Source organism: Cyprinus carpio, chromosome A15 (genome assembly GCF_018340385.1).
Source record: "Cyprinus carpio isolate SPL01 chromosome A15, ASM1834038v1, whole genome shotgun sequence".
NCBI lineage: Eukaryota > Metazoa > Chordata > Actinopteri > Cypriniformes > Cyprinidae > Cyprinus > Cyprinus carpio.
In genome coordinates, this window is record NC_056586.1 from 11,723,573 (window position 1) to 11,744,812 (window position 21,240).

At 36.4% G+C, this 21,240-nt stretch overlaps 2 protein-coding genes across 2 annotated transcripts; one reads left to right on the plus strand and one right to left on the minus strand.

Moving 5' to 3' along the window:
* Nucleotides 1-6,904: 6,904 nt before the first annotated feature.
* Nucleotides 6,905-12,421, minus strand: LOC109102287 (kelch-like protein 5). Its single transcript, XM_042771009.1, has 5 exons — nt 11,960-12,421; nt 11,222-11,375; nt 10,735-10,813; nt 9,795-10,022; nt 6,905-9,708 (listed from the first exon to the last, which is right to left on the minus strand). The coding sequence occupies exons 1-5, from the start codon at nt 11,960-11,962 to the stop codon at nt 8,184-8,186; spliced, it is 1,989 nt and encodes a 662-aa protein (XP_042626943.1). The 5' UTR covers nt 11,963-12,421; the 3' UTR covers nt 6,905-8,183.
* Nucleotides 12,422-13,215: 794 nt separating this feature from the next.
* Nucleotides 13,216-20,048, plus strand: LOC109061250 (serine--tRNA ligase, mitochondrial). The gene is made up of 16 exons (XM_042771010.1): nt 13,216-13,522; nt 13,630-13,725; nt 14,062-14,091; nt 14,304-14,444; nt 14,608-14,662; nt 14,920-14,983; nt 15,065-15,170; nt 15,346-15,393; nt 15,576-15,684; nt 17,703-17,748; nt 17,867-17,954; nt 18,129-18,241; nt 18,556-18,649; nt 18,792-18,884; nt 19,072-19,137; nt 19,217-20,048. Exons 1-16 carry the CDS (start codon nt 13,256-13,258, stop codon nt 19,340-19,342), a joined length of 1,542 nt encoding a protein of 513 aa, XP_042626944.1. The 5' UTR covers nt 13,216-13,255; the 3' UTR covers nt 19,343-20,048.
* The last annotated feature ends 1,192 nt before the right edge of the window (nt 20,049-21,240 follow it).

Genomic DNA, 21,240 nt, shown 5'->3' on the forward strand with positions numbered 1-21,240 from the left:
GTCGGTGCTATTTCTGTTCAAGTGTTTTAGTACTTCAACAGTCAAATATTTGTAATTCAATTTATTTCTATAAATTATTTTGTTACATTTAGTTTGATCTTGTTGCATTTAGTTTTTTTATTCTTATTTTTTATATTTTTGCAGTGTTCATGGCTTTATTTGGTGTGTATAAGGTTTAAATAAAAGGTGCACTGTGGAACTCTGTCCTCTATCACAATCTGTGGTTGAAATATAAAAAAGTTGATTGTGGAGTTGTCCTGTTTGTCTTGCTATTATTAATTGTGGATTTTTACCTAAAACCTTCCATAGTGCACCTTTTATGTGTACAGGAAAATAAAAATCATTATAATAAAGTTAAATAACAAAGAAAGAAAAAAAGAGCTTTTTATAGAAGCTCTTATTCCAGTGAGACACCTTATTTATATTTCACCCATAAATGAAAATCTACTGAATACCTTCAGGCCATCCAGCATGTAAATGAGTTTGTTTCCTCATCAGAAAAGATTTGGAGAAATTTGGCTTTGCAATGCATGCTGTCAGAATGAGAGTCCAAACAGCTGATAAAAACATCACAATAATATATGCAACTCCAGTGTGTTTGAAAGAAACAAATCCATCAAGACATTTTTAACTTTAAACCGTTTCCAGCTAAAATACTTTATCCATAATATTGTTTTCTCCAGTGAAAAAAGTCATCTTATCTGAATCAGGAGAGAAAAATGCACAGATCAAGCATTATCTATAACCGGATGACTCGTATTTTATCCAGAAGCGACTGGAAGTGTATTTTAGCTAGAATTGATCGACTAGATTTGTATGGATTACTTGTGGACTATTGTGATGTTTTTATCAGACTCTCATTCTGATGGCACCCATTCACTGCAGAGGATCCATTGATGAGCAAGTGATAAAATGCTAAATTTCTCCAGATCTGTTGCAATGAACTGGATGACTTAGAAGACCTGGGGTTAAAAAAAAAAAAAAAAACATCAGCAAATTTAAATTTCTGGGTTTACTATTCTTTTAAACATGAGGTATCTTTACTATTTGACAGTGTCAGCGTCTCAGAAGTGAAATCCATCATACCAGTCCAAATTTTTTATATATTATGAAACTTCGAAAATGATTTCATTTTCAATGATCCATTTAAATGACTATTTTCACACATGATATCAGGTAGTCACTGATTAACAGACTCTACAGACCGACATGAAGAATTCATAGAATTGAAATAAGTGTTTCCCAACCCTGATCTTGTAGAAGTCCTAACAGTACACATTTGGATGTCTCCCTTATCTGATGCACTAATTTCATAAGTTTCCAGACTGATGAGTTGAAACCGATGTGTTTGATTAGGGAGAATCCTAAAACCAGGGTTGGGAAACACTGATTTATGTACTATGATCGGTGCATTGCCTTTATGCATAGTAACTCCAGAAATAAACAGCCACAGACATCATAAGGGCATTAGCATTGACTAAATACTTCCACATTGGGTCTTCATTTATGTCAGGTAATTGTTTTGATGCTTCAGTCACTTCCTCCTCCGTGGGCTCTGGAGCCTGAGTATCACTTATGCTGCAAAACCAGCCAATGATCTTCATTGTTATGGATCGGTCACCACGTTCAACTATAGCAGAGAGCGAATTATTAAAATATGTCATTACTCAAAGAATTTAGTTTGACCTACACCAGGGGTGTCCAATCCTGCTTCTGTAGGCCCAAAGATTCTGCAAAGTTTACCTCCAACACACTTGCCAGGAAGTTTTTTTGTTGCCCTTAAGACCTTGATTAGATGATTCAGGTGTGTTTAATTAGGATTGGAGCTAAACTCGACACTATAGTGGCCCTTCAGGAGCAGGAGTAGACACCCCAAACCTACGCATACATAAAAATATACATTTTATCTATAAAAGTATTTTTCTCTAAATTATCTTTCTTTGATCCTCCTCAGTTTCGACCTTTTTCTTTTCCTCTGCTTCTCTTCAAGCTTTTCTTCCTCATTCCTCCTCTTCCCAGTCCAGATCGACCCTTTCTTCTTTAGAATGACGTATGGAAAAGACAATGCGATGGAGCTTGGCAAAGAGAAAAGGTAAATGTTATTAATATAGAGAAGTATCCTCAAGTAGCTTAAGTAGCTAAAACTAATTACATGTTTGTCCTCTATGGGCCGAGTGTTGTTGCTAATGAAAGGCAACAGAATAGAAGTGCAAAAGAAGAGCAGCACTGCAAAAAAGGCAATGAACTCCACTTATAAAAGTGCTGGTCATATAATTAGAATATCATCAAAAAAGTTTATTTTATTAATTCCATTCAAAAAGTGAAACTTGTATATTATATTCATTTATTACACACAGACTGATATATTTCAAATGTTTATTTCTTTTAATTTTGATGATTATAACTGACAACTAAGGAAAATCCCAAATTCAGTATCTCAGAAAATTAGAATATTGTGAAAAGGTTCAATATTGCAGACACCTGGTGCCACACTCTAATCAGCTAATTAACTCAAAACACCTGCAAAGGCCTTTAAATTGTCTCTCAGTCTAGTTCTGTAGGCTACACAATCATGGGGAAGACTGCTGAATTGACAGTTGTCCAAAAGACGACCATTGACACCTTGCACAAAGAGGGCAAGACACAAAAGATCATTGCAAAAGAAGCTGGCTGTTCACAGAGCTCTGTATCCAAGCACATTAATATAGAGGCGGAGGGAAGGAAAAGATGTGATAGAAAAAAAAGTGTACAAGCAATAGGGATAACCGCACCCTGGAGAGGATTGTGAAACAAAACCCATTCAAAAATGTGGGGGAGATTCACAAAGAGTGGACTGCAGCTGGAGTCAGTGCTTCAAGAACCACTACGCACAGACGTATGCAAGACATGGGCTTCATCTGTCGCATTCCTTGTGTCAAGCCACTCTTGAACAACAGACAGCGTCAGAAGCGTCTCGCCTGGGCTAAAGACAAAAAGGACTGGACTGCTGCTGAATGGTCCAAAGTTATGTTCTCTGATGAAAGTAAATTTTGCATTTCCTTTGGAAATCAGGGTCCCAGAGTCTAGAAGAGAGAGAGGCACACAATCCACGTTGCTTGAGGTCCAGTGTAAAGTTTCCACAGTCAGTGATGGTTTGGGGTGCCATGTCTTCTGCTGGTGTTGGTCCACTGTGTTTTCTGAGGTCCAAGGTCTGTTCTAAATTGGCCAGCAAACTCGCCTGACCTTGGGGTATTGTGAAGAGGAAGATGCGATATGCCAGACCCAAGAATGCAGAAGAGCTGAAGGCCACTATCAGAGCAACCTGGGCTCTCATAACACCTGAGCAGTGCCACAGACTGATCGACTCAATGCCACACCGAATTGCTGCAGTAATTCCGGCAAAAGGAGCCCCAACTAAGTATTGAGTGCTGTACATGCTCATACTTTATGTTCATACTTTTCAGTTGGCCAAGATTTCTAAAAATCCTTTCTTTGTATTGGTCTTAACTAATATTCTAATTTGCTGAGATACTGAATTTGGGATTTTCCTTAGTTGTCAGTTATAATTATCAAAATTAAAAGAAATAAACATTTGAAATATATCAGTCTGTGTGTAATGAATGAATATAATATACAAGTTTCACTTTTTGAATGGAATAAGTGAAATAAATAAACTTTTTGATGATATTCTAATTATATGACCAGCACCTGTAAGTTTTGGGCAGTCGGAGGCAGAGAGGCAGCTTCCTGAGCCATATGAAAACTCGGGTACCATATGACACAGACTCATTACCAATCCTCCCATCACGCCCCAGAAGGCTCCTTAAGGAACAAAAGGTAAAGATGCAAGCTTTTAGTAAATTTGTGTTCTGATGTGGCATTAAACGAAGACTGAAACGAAAAAGACTGCTGCAATAGGTGGAGCTAAGTAACTGGTCACAGATTGAATATAATCAAACAGCTGACTGCTCTGGGCTGCCTGGACAACTGGGATCCAACAAATGCTAATGGCGACAATGCCGAGTATCCACACCCTGTCACAGAAGTTAATGTGTACAAACAATGAAAATAATAGAAGTGCAAATATTATGTGCATTTGGATATTAGTTGACCTCAAATGTATAATGACTTATGAAAAATTATATTTTTCCTCTTCTTTATAGTAGTTTCCATGTTTGGTGGAATACAGGAATAGGTTTGAGAAAGACAAAAAAAAAAAACGAAGTTATAAGCAAAAACAAACTTGATCTCATAAAAATAAATGGATTTGATTTATTCAAAAACATAATTTTTAGGAAAAAAATAAAGCACAAAGTTTCGCTCCACAACCCAACTGTCAATGGGTTGTAACCATATTTTGTTTTAGAATTAATAAAGCTATAAACTGAATGGTTCCAAACCTTCCTACAATCATGAGCTCTTTTTCTCTAGCTTGAGGCCGGATACGAGTCCAAATGTTCATGGTGAACAAGGTGCTACTGCTGTTGAAGATAGATGCTAGTGAGCTCATGAGAGCTGCATTTAACCTCTGAGACCTGTTTGGGGATTAATTAGAGAAGAAAGAAAATAGAAAGACAATACATTGTAAACTGAACAGCTTGTTAATTTAGTTAAACTCATATATTAATTTTGTATAAGGTTTAATAAAAATTTAAAAACACTGGAAAAAATGAATTCTGTTGATTATATTTTGGCATTACAGAAACCACTAGTTTGGGGCAATGTTGGAGCAGCCACCTGCTGTTCCGCACACCTCCTTACAGATACTTGGCTCCACACAACCTACTTCAACTAATATATAAATATATATATATATATATATATATATATATATAGTTTGATTAGATTCTTTTCATATTGGTATTCCTTGATCAAGATTGTAATTATAAAGACATGTGGTATTAAATATGTTAGCAAAAATTAAAATGCATACCAGGGTAAAGCACCCTGCTGATTATGCCTGGAAACACCATGAGAAACACAGGGAGCAGTTTCAGGTACCCACACAATATACATCGGGCCTTTACATGCGTCAGACTGCGAGCGGCCAAACAGCGCTGCACAATTACCTGCAATTTAAATTAAAATGTAATTTAATGTGAAAAATTAAGCAAAGCAGATGTCAGAGTTGCATATTTAGAATTCTTTATCCTTTAAATATTGTCCTCAAGGTTAATTACCTGATCAGTACACCAGTACCAGCTACCAATAATGGCAATGCCAAATAACACGCCCGGTCATGGCAGGATGTTTGAACTCCTCTGAGATGGCGAAGATAAACTATAGTTCTCCAGTAAAGCACTGTATCCTCCAACTTCACAGAAGGCAATTGATAAATGGGGGACAACACAAAAATCTGTTTATAATATGCTATTTCAGTTGTACTAAGATATTCTGTTTACAGTATGTAAAGTAAAAGTGACAGAAAGATACAAGCTAATTCTAGTCCCTATCACCTTTTGTGAAAAAAATTAATAAAATGTATATATAATTTTCTTTCACTCATATTATTCAAATAAACATTTGTCATCTAAAATATCAATATGAAAAATGAACATACCCCAGCAGTTAAATAAACATGGACGAACACCCAGCCTAACAACAAAACAATAAAAGAAAGTGACGTGACATACAGCCAAGTATGGTGACCTATACTCAGAATTCGTGCTCTGCATTTAACCCATCCAAAGTGCACACACACTCCGTGAACACACACACACTGTGAACACACACCCGGAGCAGTGGGCAGCCATTTATGCTGCAGCGCCCAGGGAGCAGTTGGGGGTTCGGTGCCTTGCTCAAGGGCACATCAGTCGTGGAATTGCCAGCCCAAGACTCAAACCCACAACCTTAGGGTTAAGAGTCAAACTCTCTAACCACTAGGCCACTACTATATATATATATATATATATATAGCTTACATTCCATTCGAAACCCCGACAGCTATTCGACTTGCAGCTGCTGTATTTTTTAAAGCATATGAGAAAGCATTGTCTTTTTCAGAAACCTTTGACTACTCAAAATGTCATCATGAAAAATTGCAATTACTTTTTTAAAGTAATTTCCAAGTAATAACATTATGTAATCATGTTTGTTATTCCTTATGTGCATTAAAACAGACTCTTGAAATTTTGACTTACATTTTCGATATTCCGTATGTTAGAGTACTGTACAAACATCATAATTAGAGTAACAGGCTAAACGGTGCGCTACAACATGATTTTTCTATTTGCCGATTCAGAGAATAACATTTTCTTTAATTTTCCTTAATTAAAGTTTGTATTTCTCATCAATATATAACACTTAAAAAATGTTTTTGTATTCATGTCACTTGATTAATAGTCACTGCTCTGTACATTAAAAGCTACAGTTCCGAGCTTATTTGGAAATCACTAAAAAGAGGGATAAACTCTTTCATGGATGATCAGGTTGTGAATGCATCAGTTGTGTGACTAAGGTCTGGTTAATAATCATGCACTTTGGTGAGTGACATTATTACTACTTAACTACTATTCAAATGCAACAACTCACTTATATTTGCAGGACAAGCAACAAAGTAACAGCTGTTCAATTTATTTAATGCAAACCAGAGCACAGATTTTCCATTCAAACAATGTTCAATATTTGACAATTCTAGGTCTTTAAAAACAAACAGACCTGTTTGACATCAGATGAAAATACAGAGTCTCTTTGTCTCTGAGATAAAGTTACTGCAAGACAAAATTACAATAACTTATCAAATCAATCTTACAAAAAGCAGTCATTTGGTTTCTATTGCAAGTCTATGCTTTAAAACATTTCAGATGAGATGACCAGCTAAACCCAAAAAAGATTGTTCAGTATTAGTTCAATAATGTGAGATTAAAAGACAGAAAATTCAGTCAAAGAGAAAGCGTGTTTCTTGATTTCATTTGTTATCTTACTAAAAAAAAAAAAAAAAAAATAGCGTGAGCTTGAGATTCTGGCATCAGATTAGCATGCATTCGGAACAGGTATAGGAAATGCATTTGTGAATTACATTTCATCTTAAGGTCATTTAAAATACAGTAGAGTTTGCAACACATTAAATCTGAATAAACCACATCACTTAAAATTACATAAGTGTTTATCAACTGGGTCTATGTTTTCATCGTAGTTAAGACTGCATTTGATGAAATGAAATGCAAAAACAATTTGCAAATAAAACACTGTTTCAGACCATTTGTTCAAGATTAATAAAATAGAATAGAAGCCAATAGAAGCCACTCTTTTATTAAATGTAATACATTTCTTGTGGTTGAGTGCACAGATAAAACACTAACAAACTTCATATGCTAGCAATCGCCTACAATGTAGAATTTCAGAATGGCTAGAGAAAGGTTGTTTTTTTTTTTTTTTTCATTCTCTAAGCAAATTATTCATTCATATGAATTTGAGGCAAAGTCATGTCTTTTGAATGCACATCTAACAATTTATTCTGCAAATGTATTTCCATCATAGTTTGTGTGCATGAGTTCTAAAAAAAAAAAAAATGTATCCACCTCAAGCAAAGTGTATACATTAAGCATATTATGCAAATTTTATTCATATAATGGTTTTCCATCCAGAATTTTTAATGCAAATTTTGGGATATGGCATAAAAATGCTGGTTGATGGAAACCCTGGAAGAACCTCATGATGTTGCTTAACAGCTGTTTAACATAAGTGTAATTTGACCATACTGTCATCAAAAAACAAACAACAACAAAAAAAAAAGATAAAGATTTGAAGCTTACACTGTTTAGATCCCATATTAAGCCAACTGCTGTTATGGTAGGAATCTAGATGTTTTAATGTGTGTAAAACTACATTCAGCCTCAAAGCAATAACTTTAAGCAAAAAGGTTCAAATAAACAACAATGACTTTTTACTCATTGAGTCAAACATATGTATAACCTCTTTTTTTTTTTGCTGTGATTCAAACATTTTATCATTCTCCAAGATGATACCATTTCTAAGATCAAATTGGGGCATCTATGAAGAATTATCATTATTAAGAACAAAACATTCTGAAATCATATCCAAATGTTACATATACTTTCCGTCAATACTAAGTAAACAAAAACTTGCGTTCAGCTTGCAGAACTGAAATAATGAAATTCAAAACATCTAGACATCAACCAAGAGTAAAGATGTAAAAGTAGGTGCATAAATGTTTCCAAAATGCCCAAGTGTCTCATTGAAAATCACACTTGCTGATTTGTCCTGTCGATCCGCATGACTCTGCACGACCGGGTGGGTCGTTTCTCCTTCCCACGTTTCTGTTGAGCAGCCCGAAGACGTGCTAAAATGTGTTTTTTGGGGAACTTAAGGGTGGTGCATCCAAACTGGCTAACTCCTCCTGTATCCCCAGGTAATTTCTCCCGTCTTTGTACCCAGCTTCGCCAGCCAGGCTTCCAGCAGTAGACGCTGTCATAAAACCTTGATCCATTCTCACCACCCAATACATATATCCTGCGTTTCCATCTAGCCACACCTCCGGCAGCAATCCTCCTTGGCAGACCTGGAAAAACCACCGGACTAGGCGCACGGTCACTACCGCCACCCCCTCGCTCAACTCCGACCGCCACCTCCCGCTCTAATCCTGATCCCCGTCCTTCTCGGAAGAACAACACACGTCCTGTGGCATCTAGTGGCTCTGCCTGGGTGTAGTTGCCATTGAGGAACTTGGCGGCATCACGCAAGTAACCACCAATGGCACAAACGCCACCACGTACTGCCACGCCTCCAGCCAGGCAGGTGGCGCCAGAGTCAAGGGCGACACGGCTCCAGGTATTTGTGACTGTGTGGTATATAAGCACACCAGCATGCACCACAGCTCTGCTCTGCTCCAGTGTGGTACCGCCAAGCAAATAGAGACGACAGCGGAGGGCAGAGCAAGCAAAAGAACGCAATGGCAATGGCAAACGAGGTCCCGATGCCCAGGTCAGCGTGTTAAGGTCAAATTTTTCAGATGTGTCCAGAAAGGCTGCTCGGTTACAGCCACCAAGAGCGTATAAAAAACCTCCGCAGCCAAGAAGACCCAACATTGCACGCGGTTCAGCCATCAATGGCTGTGTAATCCAGCGGTTTAACACGACATCGTACTCATGAAGTGCTGAGGAGACCTCACTACTCCGCAGGATGCCTCCCGCCACAAACAGTCGACCTCCGACAGCAGTGCAGCCAGGACAAAGCAGCGAGCCCAAGGCTGCCAGCTTCTCCCACTTCCCTGTACGAGGGTCGAAGCAATCCACCGTGAAGTCCCTTTTCTGTAAAGACTCATCCTCCCTTGGCTTAAGGTCTACACAGACTATTTTCTTCTCAAACATACCTTCTCTAGGCCTCAGCGGTCCTCCCATGCCCTCGGTACTGCCTCGAGGTCCAAGTTCTTGGTTCATTCGGTGGCTCTCTTCAGGGCCAAAAAGACCAGGACGTAAATGGCGTAACAAATTGGGCATGTGACTGTAACGATCAGCCGGCTGGTATTCTGCCCAGCGCCTTGCTGCATCGTAAACTTCAGTCTCAGACTCCACACCCAATCGATCCGACTCCAACAAGCTGCCAAGAGTTCCTGGGTCCAGCAGGAGGAAGTCTCGCTGCCGGGCCACTCGAGGAAAATGCTGGCCTACCAGCCTCAAAGAAGCCCGAAGCAGCAGCTGGTCATGATGTGAACGAGCCAGAGAGTACATGCCCAGGCAATTGTCCACAGACAGGTGCTCAAAAAGGAATCTAACAAACAGGAAAATAAAATCTGAGCATCAGCCAGACAAGATACAAGGTAGAACGATCACAATAGGATCACATTTAAATTTTACCTAGAGCAAAGGTCCTGCAAGGGCATCACTTGAAGACGATTGGCTGCTACAAACAGATCCTCTGCTGTGTCGAGACTAAGACCGGCTTCCCCTGTATAAACAAAGTGGATAACTGTCTCCATAACAGAAGGTGTCACCTCCTCCAGTCGGATCTCAGTAAGACGAGACTCTACAAGAGGGCTGGTAAACATGGCACGGAAATATGGACTGACAGCTGCTAAAAGAACTCTGAAAAAAGACAAACAGTACACATGTGTCAAAACGGAATAGTTTTATATGTACACTACCATTTAAAAGTTTGAGATTGGTTTGAGATTTGTTATGATTGTTATGCAAAAATAACTCCTTTATGCTCACAAAATTTATAAATATTTTTAAAAAATTCTTGTGATGCAAAGATGAATTTTCAGCAGCCATTACTCCAGCCTTTAGTGTCACATGATCCTTCAGAAATCATTTTACTATATTGATTTTCTTCTTATCAATGATGAAAACAGCTGTGCCATTTTTTTTGTTGTTGTTGTTGAAGCCATGACATTTTTTTTTCAGGATGTTTTGATGAATAGAACAGGGTTTCAAAAGAACATGGTTTATTTGAAATATAAAGTCTTTTGTAATATCAAATGTCTTTACTGTCACTTTTGATCAATTTATTGCATCCTTGCTGAACTAAAGTATTAATTTGTACAGAATATCTTACTAACCCCAAACTTTTGAATGGTACTGTACATCATTATATTGAAATACATATAATTAGAATCTTATCAACATACAAAATTTGTCATGCAATTTAATGTATAGTTACACCATTTTTGAAACGATTCACAAATAAATAAATAAATAAATAAATATATGTGTATGTATGTATGTATGTATATGTGTTTGTGTGTGTACAATATGACTATCAGACAACCTTCAAAGCTGAAAACATAAAACTCACCTGTGACACATAAACTTTTTTCCCTCCACCAAAAGAGTGACATCACACAGCTGCTGAGCATCAAGCAGCTGTTTCAACCCTGAATGAGATGATCAAAGTGACAAACAAGGCTGATAAAAAAGGTGGCTAAACGATTAATCAATGTACTAATTAATGTCACTTTGCCACATTTGATGAACATAATGGCATTTCATTGTTTTGCTGATTTTGTACTGAAGTACTGAAACGTTTTTGTTTAATCATTACAGCAGAACTGGATCTGTGAGGTCCAAAGGTCTACGATTACTAGTGAAAATGCATCTTTTTTTGCATTATTATTTATTTTATTTAATTCTAATCTGACTTTTTATTACAAATGTACCTTATTTGAATAGTATAGATATAAACAGTATGGACTGAAACAAGAAATGTCATTATAGAATCCATAATTATGAAATAACAGTATACATAATCCAAACAATGTTCAAAACCACAACCATCGTCTCACCCTGAGTTACATACTCCCCCAAGGGAGTGGAGTAGTCATCAGGAAAATCTTCTTCCTCGGAGTCGCTATCCGAGAGAGGTTCTCCACCACCTCTATCTGCATCCTTCCACGGCTTTGGTCGCCAGGTAACCGCGCCACCTTTGACAGTATTCATCTGTGACAGGAAGTTCATTTAAAAGTACACTGTTTGGATCTGATGCTCATATAGTGACAGTACAATACTGTGGTCACATTTATAGTTTCAAGAGCTGAACTAAACATATATATATTGTGGTGGAAAACCACTCAGTGGTGAAATTAAAATAAAGACTTTCACCAAAACCCTTCTCTAACCCCTTTCAAAAATGCCACATATTAATGAACAATAAAGGTTAAAAAGCTGGTTTCAATACATATAATTAAAATACTGAATTATACACATGCATGCATGTCAAAACGAATTGTATCTTTCATGCTTTATAAGGTATGCAAGTGAATCATTGTAACTCATTGTAAAAGATTCATCATATATAAGCAATGGCATTGATTGAATATACAGAAAATATCCTATAGATCACTATTTTTTAATAATTATTTATATTACACAATCTCCCGAATGCTATTTGATGATCAGAATATTAGTAATAGGATTACTAAAGTAACCTGATTCTTCACGCACCATGTGTAAATGCATATTAATACTACACTGCAAAACTACACTCCTGCTCATTAAAATCATGTACATTTTGTAAACATTACCATTAGAGGTGCAGATCTCTATCAGGGAGTGAGAGAGTTGACCCCAGCGGTTAGGTGACGGGTGTTCTCTCGAGCTCGAGTTTGTGTATCAAGGCTCTCGGTGGTACAGACGGCCTGACACTCTTCGGCCCGTGCACAACGCCTTGACCTTCCTGGCTAGTTTCAGCGCAAATTGGTCGGCTCATTACGGTGTGTTGTCCATCCTTAGCATGAGAGCACAAAAATATACCCGCGCGCCTGATATACCCACACTGACGCCCGCTGCTCCGTGTAGAGTATTAAGGGCTGCTAATCCGGATTGGCGCAAAGAAAACGTAGTCCCGAGAGAAATAAATGTCTGTTTGTTCAGTAATATCAACTATTGCTCACAGCTGCCAACATTGCTCCATGATTGGAGGCGAAGCAAGCTGAGGGAACAACACACTTATCTTCCGCTTTTCTCATTGGCCCCTTCACCGGATGTGACGGATATTTACTTCCGTTCCAATTGGAACCGAGGGCCTTTTGTTTTAACTCCCAAAACTAAAGAAATAATTATTCTTCTTATTCTAATTATCATTTAAAAATTATTAAACTGTTTAATGTAATTTTGTATTTTGTGACAAAACTGAAACTACTGATAATGTTTTATTTTTTTATTTTTATTATTATTATTATTATTTTTTTTATGTATGCAGCATTACGGCTTGATATTTACGATCTTTTTTTAAAGTCTATGTTTGCGAAGTTTGGTTTGATATTTACGATCTTTTTTAAAGTCTATGTTTGCGAAGTTGTTTTTATTTATAACAAATATGTATTTCTGGTTAATAATATCCTTACTCTTGGATTTTTTTTTAAAATATAAACACATCTAAGTACTTGAGAGTGAAACCTTGGTTTTGTGTCTTTTGTGTTTCTTTCTTGCAATAAAACCTTTTGCCATGATTTGTGTTTCTTTTTTTTTGGAATAAATATAGGAATTTTAATTTCATAAATTGATTTAATTTATTGTTTATTTTTCTTTTAATCACCTTGAATGGTTCAATAATACAAAAAAAGAGTCTTTTGCATTTCAGTATGATTTCCAAAATAAAAGTCCTTTTCCACTAAAATAATGTAACACTACTACAGCATAATATGCGTAAAAGTTTTTGAGTTTCAAAGTGTACTAAGCTGTCAGAATCGGATATTAAATGAACGAATGAATGAATACATTTTTTTTTTTCAAGTCTCACTGTCATCACATTTCCAATCGCGTTTGGACGAAACGAATCCTATCGGCTTCCGTCCAGTTTAACTGTCAACACGTTCAGCATGGCGTCTTCTGTAAGGGCAGCTACACGTCTTTGCTCTTTTTATCTGTTTACGTCTTCAAGACACAATGTCAGCAGTGGATTTAGTTGGTCCTGCCGACTTTGCTCCTCTCGACCGATCAGGAGCAGTCTGTATGAACATGTTCTGGAAGGTTACAGTCACAAACCTAAACTAGACATGCAGCGCGTGTGTGAGGAGACCGATGCGGTGAAGAGGGAGGTGGAGAATCGGAAAGGAGATCTACGGGCAGCTGATGTCGGACTTATAGTAAGACACAGCATTACATGTCGTTCATTAAAACAATACTGCTGCGTGATTCGCACTTCTATGTGGAAGCGTTAATGAAAGATCTTTGTGATGCAATGTGTGTCTAGATCTCAGTCTGGAAGAAACTACAGGAGGTGCAAAAAGAAATATCAGATTTGGAGACGAGAAAGAATGCGATCAGTGCCAAAGTCCGCGCTCTTGTGGTACGTGTACACATACATTTATGCAGTATATATTTTCATCTAAACTTGCATATCAATTTTAAGGGATCGCTTATGCAAAAATGAAATACAAAAAAATGGTGATTATTTACAGTTCTTAAAAATAATACTCTTTGCTTTATACATATACTCTGGCTGTTATCTTCTCCAAACTCCAAAAACATATTTAGCAATCCATATAATTAGTTCACTATGTTCTAAGTCTTTAACTTATAATCTTGATGTTGAAATAAAGATATTGTTTATGTTGTTTGTCAACTGGTTATGTGCATCATTTATTTCTGAGCTTTAGTCAGTTCACTTTTTTTTTTCTTTCAGGATGAACATGACAAATCTACTTTGGCTAGTGTAAGTGTCAGCTTCCTTTGATTTCTGTAAGATTTTGACTTCAGTTTAAAGACTTAAATATGATATTTTAATGAGTTAAAATTTACTTGAGAATTTAAAGCTCTGAATATAACTATATTTTAGTGACGTTTCTGCTTCTCAGAATGTACTGTGCATAATATGCATGACTTTTTCTGCAATACTCTTTTCTTTCTCTGTTTTGCACTTGACAGCTAGAGGAGTACACAAGTGCTAGAGAAGAGGGTAGAGCAATCAGAGAGAAACTTGGTCAGTTGTATGTGCAAGAGGGTGAGCTGGAGAAAGAACATTACTGCCGTGCCCTAAGATTGCCCAACAGATCACATCCAAGTGTGGTAAGAGACCGCTCACATTTTAACAATACTAAAAGATTGGGGAAAACCCTAGGAAATGCCTTTTTTTTTCAATTCAAAAGGTCATTTAATCTAGTAGTAAACAGGAAAGCAAAGGTGTGCTTTTACTTAACAGGAATGTTATTTTTCTCCTCTTTTCTAATAGCCCATAGGGGATGAGAGCCAGGCAAGAGTGGTTGAATTGGTTGGTGAGAAACGAGGTACATTTATTTGACATAAACCACATTATCCCTCTTCTTAAATTATTTGGTCAAAAATACAATTTAGGGTTTGGTTGGTAGCAGCAGTCATGACTTGTATTGACCTTGAGGTCTGACTTTCCTGAGTTCTTGCAGCAGTTGACAGAAATGTTTTACACAGTATTTTAGTTATTTTATGTAAATATTTGTTAAGTACCTTGGTGATGTGTACCACAGTATGTAATGTAATATACCATAGTGTCTTGTGTCCACTATAGAATTTGATTTCAAACCAAAAGGCCACCTGGAAATTGGAGAGAGTCTTGACATCATAAGACAAAGGTTAGATGTTTTCTTTCTCTTATATTTTAATTGTATTTAATAATTTGTATTTGTTTTTCATTAGTGTCTCTTTCCTCTTAGACGGCTTGCCCATGTGTCTGGGCACAGATCATACTATCTCAGAGGTGCAGGGGCAGGACTTCAGTTTGCCTTGCAAAATTACACTATGGATTTTCTTCAGAAACGGGTTAGTATGTTTTCATCTTTTGGAATAATTTGTACATATGAATGGAACTTACTAATGTAAACTGGGTCAATTTTTTCAAGTTGACTTAATTCAAACATCACTGTTTCGATTTCTTCTTGGAGGATGAGTACACTTAATACATCAATTGTTGTTTTAAATTCTTATAATTTTACAGGGCTTTATTCCCATGGTTGTTCCTGACATGTTAAAATCAGTAGTTTTTGTGAGTACTCCTTTATGTTGCATTATGTTGATTTTTATATACCAATATTTTTATTACATTATAGTTATGTATTAAGATTCTTAAAGGAAAGATGTCGTATAAAGTGTACAAAAATAACTAACTTTATAACAACCTATAAAGAATCTCCATGACATGGAGCTATTTTTGCATCTGTTGTTTAGGAGGGTTGTGGGATGCAACCTAATGCTCATAAATCACAGGTGTACTCTCTGGACCCTTCACGCTTTCCTGACCTTAATCTTGCTGGTACTGGGGAAGTAGGAGTGGCAGGTGAGAAATCATGATCTTCTGTGATATGATCGTTAATCATATGATAATTTTAATGTAATAAAATATGTAAGTTAAAATTTCAACTCTACTGTAAATTAAACAGTTATTTTAGATTAAATATCATTTTTTTTTTGTTACATGTAAGCTATTGCTATTAATCAAATTATTCTAAAATATAGACCAGCAGGCACCAATATTTGAGGTTTATAAATACTTCACGCAGGGTTCCAGGGGGCATTGAAAAGCATTAAACGTCATTAAATGGATTTTGTGAAAATTAAGGCCTTAAATAGCATTAAAAGTCATTAAACTTCATTTCTACATACATTTGAATTTTTTAGATGGTTTTGCAGAAAAATGTTACCAGTTTATTTTGAATAAAGGGCCTTCATAATTAATATCTTTGATAATAAATAATTAATAAATTTGCAGTCGCGAAATACATTTTGATAATAAATAGACCCATATATATATATATATATATATATATATATATATATATATATATATATATATATATATATATATATATAATTTTTTTTTTTTTTTTTACTAGTGGGTCCAGGACACTGTGGTTCATTTTTGTAAGTGAGGATAGCAAAATAAAGTAAACTGGGACATATTATACCCAAATATTCTTCATACAGTGGACTACCAGTAAAATTGATCAAAATTAATTAATTTGGTGCACTAGCAATTTTTGCCAGATGATGTTGATATTTGAAAGCACCAAAACAAACACGCCCATACCCCAACAGGACCTCGAGCCTATTTTGATAACTCCGCCCCACACGTACTTATATGACCATACTTGTTTATCATGTATACTGGGCTGAAATGATGAAAGCCATATCAATTTAAACTTCTGATATAGTGTTTTCTGAGCGCACACATCCAAAGCGCGCACACAGAAAGCGGCTGTCACATGGCATGTGAGCACTAAATGAAGTTCTCTTCCATGTCTTATTGCACTTAAACTGTCAAATACACACAAGGTTATGTTAAAAACACATTACATAAACACAGTTGGTTATGTCTGTGAAGGTAAACAGCTGGGAAAATCGTATGTTTATATTAGATTAAGTGACAGCAGTGTAATATACAGTCTACCCTGTTAACATCACCCAAACAATACATAAAAACAGAAAATCACTCACTGTTCTTGGCCGAATAACTTCTATAGCTTTAATAAGAAGACATTTCTTACTTGAATGCTGCTCTTAAATGCTCTAACGTGAAGATAAACATAGCAGAATCTCATGCTCACTCAGGGCGGGGTCTCTGCAAATACGGTGGTGTCAGTCAGCGGCTGTGGGCGGGGCCTATACAATGTGATGTCACAATGCTCAGAGAATCAAAACGGCATATCTAATGAGACTTATTTGGTTTATTAGGGATTAAAAATAAGGAGTTGGGGGATTTTTATCATTGTGGGGTGGTTGTGTTCACACACTGCCAACACATGTTTATGTCCTAACACCAGATAAATGTGGATTTTAAATAATAGGTGCCCTTTAAGTGAACGTAAACAGCTGAGAAAGAACCCGGATGTGTGTCAGTATTAGGTCTGTGCATTTGGTCTTAAAGAGACAGCAGCCAATAAATACCTGTTTCTGTCTGCTAATCAAACAACACCACAGCTTTATCAAAGATTAATCTGTATTTAACTTGTGCAGTGAGCACCACTGTGTTATTTTACACTTAATTACATTTCTGTACCTGAATACTACTGTTACTGATGTAATTTGTAACTGTGTTATGTTGTATCCAATCTTTGACTCAAGATCCGTAATATGATCTGAACCGTGAGTTTTGTGATCCTTTGCACCACAAATATATATATATATATATATGTGTGTGTGTGTGTGTGTGTGTGTGTGTGTGTGTGTGTATGGGTCGTATATGGCATTAAAAATCATTAAATTAGATTTGATGTTACCTGCAGAAACCCTATCACAATCAAATTATGATCTAGAATTATGAAGCAAGAACAAATTTTCCATTATTTAACTTTCCAGGCTATTTCATGGATCATGCTGTAAATTTCAAGGATTTACCTGTCAGGTAAAAATAAGTCCCTGATTGATCTCAATACCTGCCTGAATAGTACATTAAATTGTTCATTAACTAATGCATGTATAAAATATTATTCATAAGAGAAACTATTTGTTTTATGTTCTAGGACAGTCTGTAGCAGCACATGCTATCGAGCAGAAACAGATACTGGCAGAGAGGCCTGGGGGCTCTATAGAGTTCATCATTTTAACAAGGTAATCAGAAAACAGAAGTGGTAGCATGGAAAATAAAGAACGTGAAACTTGAGAAAAATACAAACTTTGTGTTGTGATTCACTGTCCATGTCAAGATTAAGACCAGTGATGTCAAGATCAATGCAAATATAGTGTTATCTTTTTAGGATGTTTACTATGTTTACATTCATGCAGGTTGAAATGTTCGGTGTGACTTCGAATGAAACGGGAGAGGAGAGTTCCCAATTGTTGGATGAATTTGTCATGTTACAGAAGGAGATTTTCTCTTCCCTGAAACTTCATTACAGGTCTACAGTCTAACCAATGTTCCATCAGTAACCATCATCAATATACCACATACTGTAGCATGTCACGTGCTGCTAATTGATAGTCATTTCTTTCATTTTTATGGTATTCTGCTCTAAATTCAATAAAATAGAAGTATAGCATTTTTTTATTTATTTAAGTGGCTTCACATTTTAAGCAAACAGTGGTTCTTGATGTCTGTTCACACCAAGGACAAAATTCTTTATTGTGAAATTTACATTTACTGCACTAGCTCTCACTGGACAGTGAATACAATGAAGATTTGAAGATATGCTAATAACAATGTCTCTCATAGAGTCTTGGATATGCCCACTCAAGAATTAGGGCCTCCTGCCTTTCGAAAATATGATATTGAGGCATGGATGCCAGGACGTGGCAGCTTTGGAGAGGTTGGAATGATACTTTAAAAGAAAACAAAAAAAGAGTCGCTGTAATTGTTATTTATGAGTAAAAACAAAAATAATAATCATTTAAAACATAAAAAGAGTCTGATTTTGAGTCCTTTTGGTAAATATCAACTTCCTTTATCAGATTTCCAGTGCCTCAAACTGCACAGACTACCAGAGCCGGCGCCTTAACATTCTCTATGAAGGAAATGATGGAAACCTTAAGTATGCGCATACGGTAAGAAACTATTTATAATACTATGTTAATAATATGGTAAGCAAGGTTTTGTCTGCAGTATTACCATTCTATTTATCGTGCTGTAAAAATATCATTGTAGGAGATAACTAAGAGAACAGAACCCTTCCTTCAGCACAAAAATGTCTGTAGCAGTCAATCACACTTTTTTTTTCTTCCCATATTTTAGGTTAATGCTACGGCTTGCGCTGTTCCACGTACTGTCATTGCGATTTTGGAGACACACCAAACCAAGGTAGAATTTAAAGTAAAATAACTTGTGTATTTTTTAAACAGACATTAATTTTGGTTTTTACCTCTTTGTCGTCCATTAGGAAGGAACAATTCTGGTTCCTGAAGTCTTGCGGCACTACCTCGGCTCGGAAGTGATAGAAAAACCTAAGTATACTCCTATTAAATATATAGGACCAAACCAACCCAAGCGTCATACCTCAAAATAACTCCTTAATAGTATATCAGACTTCAGTGAAGTACAGTTTTTGCTGTATTCTGAACAGTGAATGCAATGCATATAGGTCTTTGAAAAAAATCTTGATCAAGGGTGCATTAGGTAATCACAAGCAAGACTATGGGTGCTCCAATAGAGGGAACAAATTGTCAAAAAAAAAGTGGATCCCATTGCAAAAAAACAGAAAAATCTACATCCAGGCACTCACATAGCAAGCAAAGTAAAAAGCCTTTAATTTTAAGACAGGGCTACATATTAAAAAACACAAATGCGTATCAACCCAAGCAGGCCTTCATCCGGCATTCAGTCAACACCCTGATGAAGGCCTGCTTGGGCTGATACGCATAGTTTTTTGTTTTTTATTAAATTGTTGGTGTCTTATAATTAAAGGATTTTTACTTTGCTTGCTATGTGAGTGCCTGGATGTGGATTGAGGCATGGATGCCGGGACATGGCAGCTTTAAAACAAAAAGTAAAGAGTCGCTGTAATTGTTATTCATGACTCTAAAAATAAATAATAATCTAAAACATAAAAAGAGTCTACTTTTAAGTCCTATTGATAAATATGGGATCCACTTTTTATTTTTGACAGTATATAGGTCTTTGTCATAATTATCTCAAACCTCATTCATAAATTTATTTCCAAGCCAACATTTATGTGGCTTATACAAATTTTCAATAAAAAAAGTGAAAGTGAAGTGACGTGGCCAAGTATGGTGACCTGTACTCTGAATTTGTGCTCTGTATTCAACCCATCCAAGTGCACACACCGTGAACACACACCCGGAGCAGTGGGCAGCCATATTGCTTATTATGAAGGCAAATAATTCAGGTTAATTTATTTGCTCAATCTACTTCAAGTGTGCAGTGCAGCTTTCACACGTCAACAGTGTGGCATTTAGGATAGCTAGGGCAAATATCTGCATGGATAACTTGATAATTAGGGATGAGAATCATATGGTATTTTACAATTTCTTAATGTATTTAGCAGTTACAATTCCTCATAATTGTTTTTTTTTTTTTTTTTTTTTTTTTTTTTTAAGCAGTAATAGTTCTTCTGGTATTTTGACTTGGGCAAGACAGAAGAGGTTTCTTTAGAACATTCTTATTCAGATTACAAGCTCATAAACCGAGCAATAAGATGACATTTCATGCCCAATTGTTGTTTTAAGAACAACAGTCTACGATTATGACTGTGTACACAAAGTATGTAATTGTTATGTCCTCCTTTCTAGTCTATAGAGGGAAAGATAACTGACATTTATTAAGTATAGAGCATTAGTTGTGACAGAAAACAGGGTCTCAACTGAGGCCATGTCCACACATACACGGGTATTTTTATAAACTGAGTTTTTCCTTCCGTTTTTAAAAAAAAATCTCTGTCCAAATGAAAATGCAAAAGCATACTATGAAGCACTGTCAAGAGCATGCCAAACCAACAGGTGGCGATAAAATATCAACCGTAAAGCCATGTTGGCCCATCAGAAGCCTGCAAAAGTTTCCAGTAGAACAGAGTTACAAGCAGGGGCAAAAACAAGAGCTTTCAGTCAAGAGCTGGGGAGAAGTGTTCCTCAGTATAGTAGCTTCTGAAGGCTACTTTCATACCCCTCCACTCTGTCTCAAGCATGCTCACAACAAGTGGCAGCTGGGGGTAATTAACCTGAGAGCAAGGGAAAGACAGAGGAAAGCACAGCACACAACACAAGGTGCAAGGCTTACATTTATAATTAAAAATATCATAAATGCCTTGGGGTGTAACATCCCCACCATTAAGATTACAGAGTTCAATGAATTTTTTGTCCAACCATTCCACCACACGTCACTTAAAGGGGTCATATGATGCGATTTCAAGTTTTTCTTTCTCTTTGGAGTGTTACAAGCTCTTGGTGC

What these genes read in the sequence shown, in the direction of transcription:
- LOC109061250 (XM_042771010.1), top strand. Translation starts at nt 13,256, where the DNA reads ATGGCGTCTTCTGTAAGGGCAGCTACACGTCTTTGCTCTTTTTATCTG. An exon ending in CCAAAGTCCGCGCTCTTGTG is followed by an intron (nt 13,726 to 14,061) that starts GTACGTGTACAC and finishes TTTTTCTTTCAG; the next exon opens with GATGAACATGACAAATCTAC. An exon ending in TGTTAAAATCAGTAGTTTTT is followed by an intron (nt 15,394 to 15,575) that starts GTGAGTACTCCT and finishes TCTGTTGTTTAG; the next exon opens with GAGGGTTGTGGGATGCAACC.
- LOC109102287 (XM_042771009.1), bottom strand. An exon ending in AAAAAGTTTATGTGTCACAG is followed by an intron (nt 10,023 to 10,734) that starts GTGAGTTTTATG and finishes GTCTTTTTTCAG; the next exon opens with AGTTCTTTTAGCAGCTGTCA. An exon ending in TTGCAGGACCTTTGCTCTAG is followed by an intron (nt 9,709 to 9,794) that starts GTAAAATTTAAA and finishes CCTGTTTGTTAG; the next exon opens with ATTCCTTTTTGAGCACCTGT.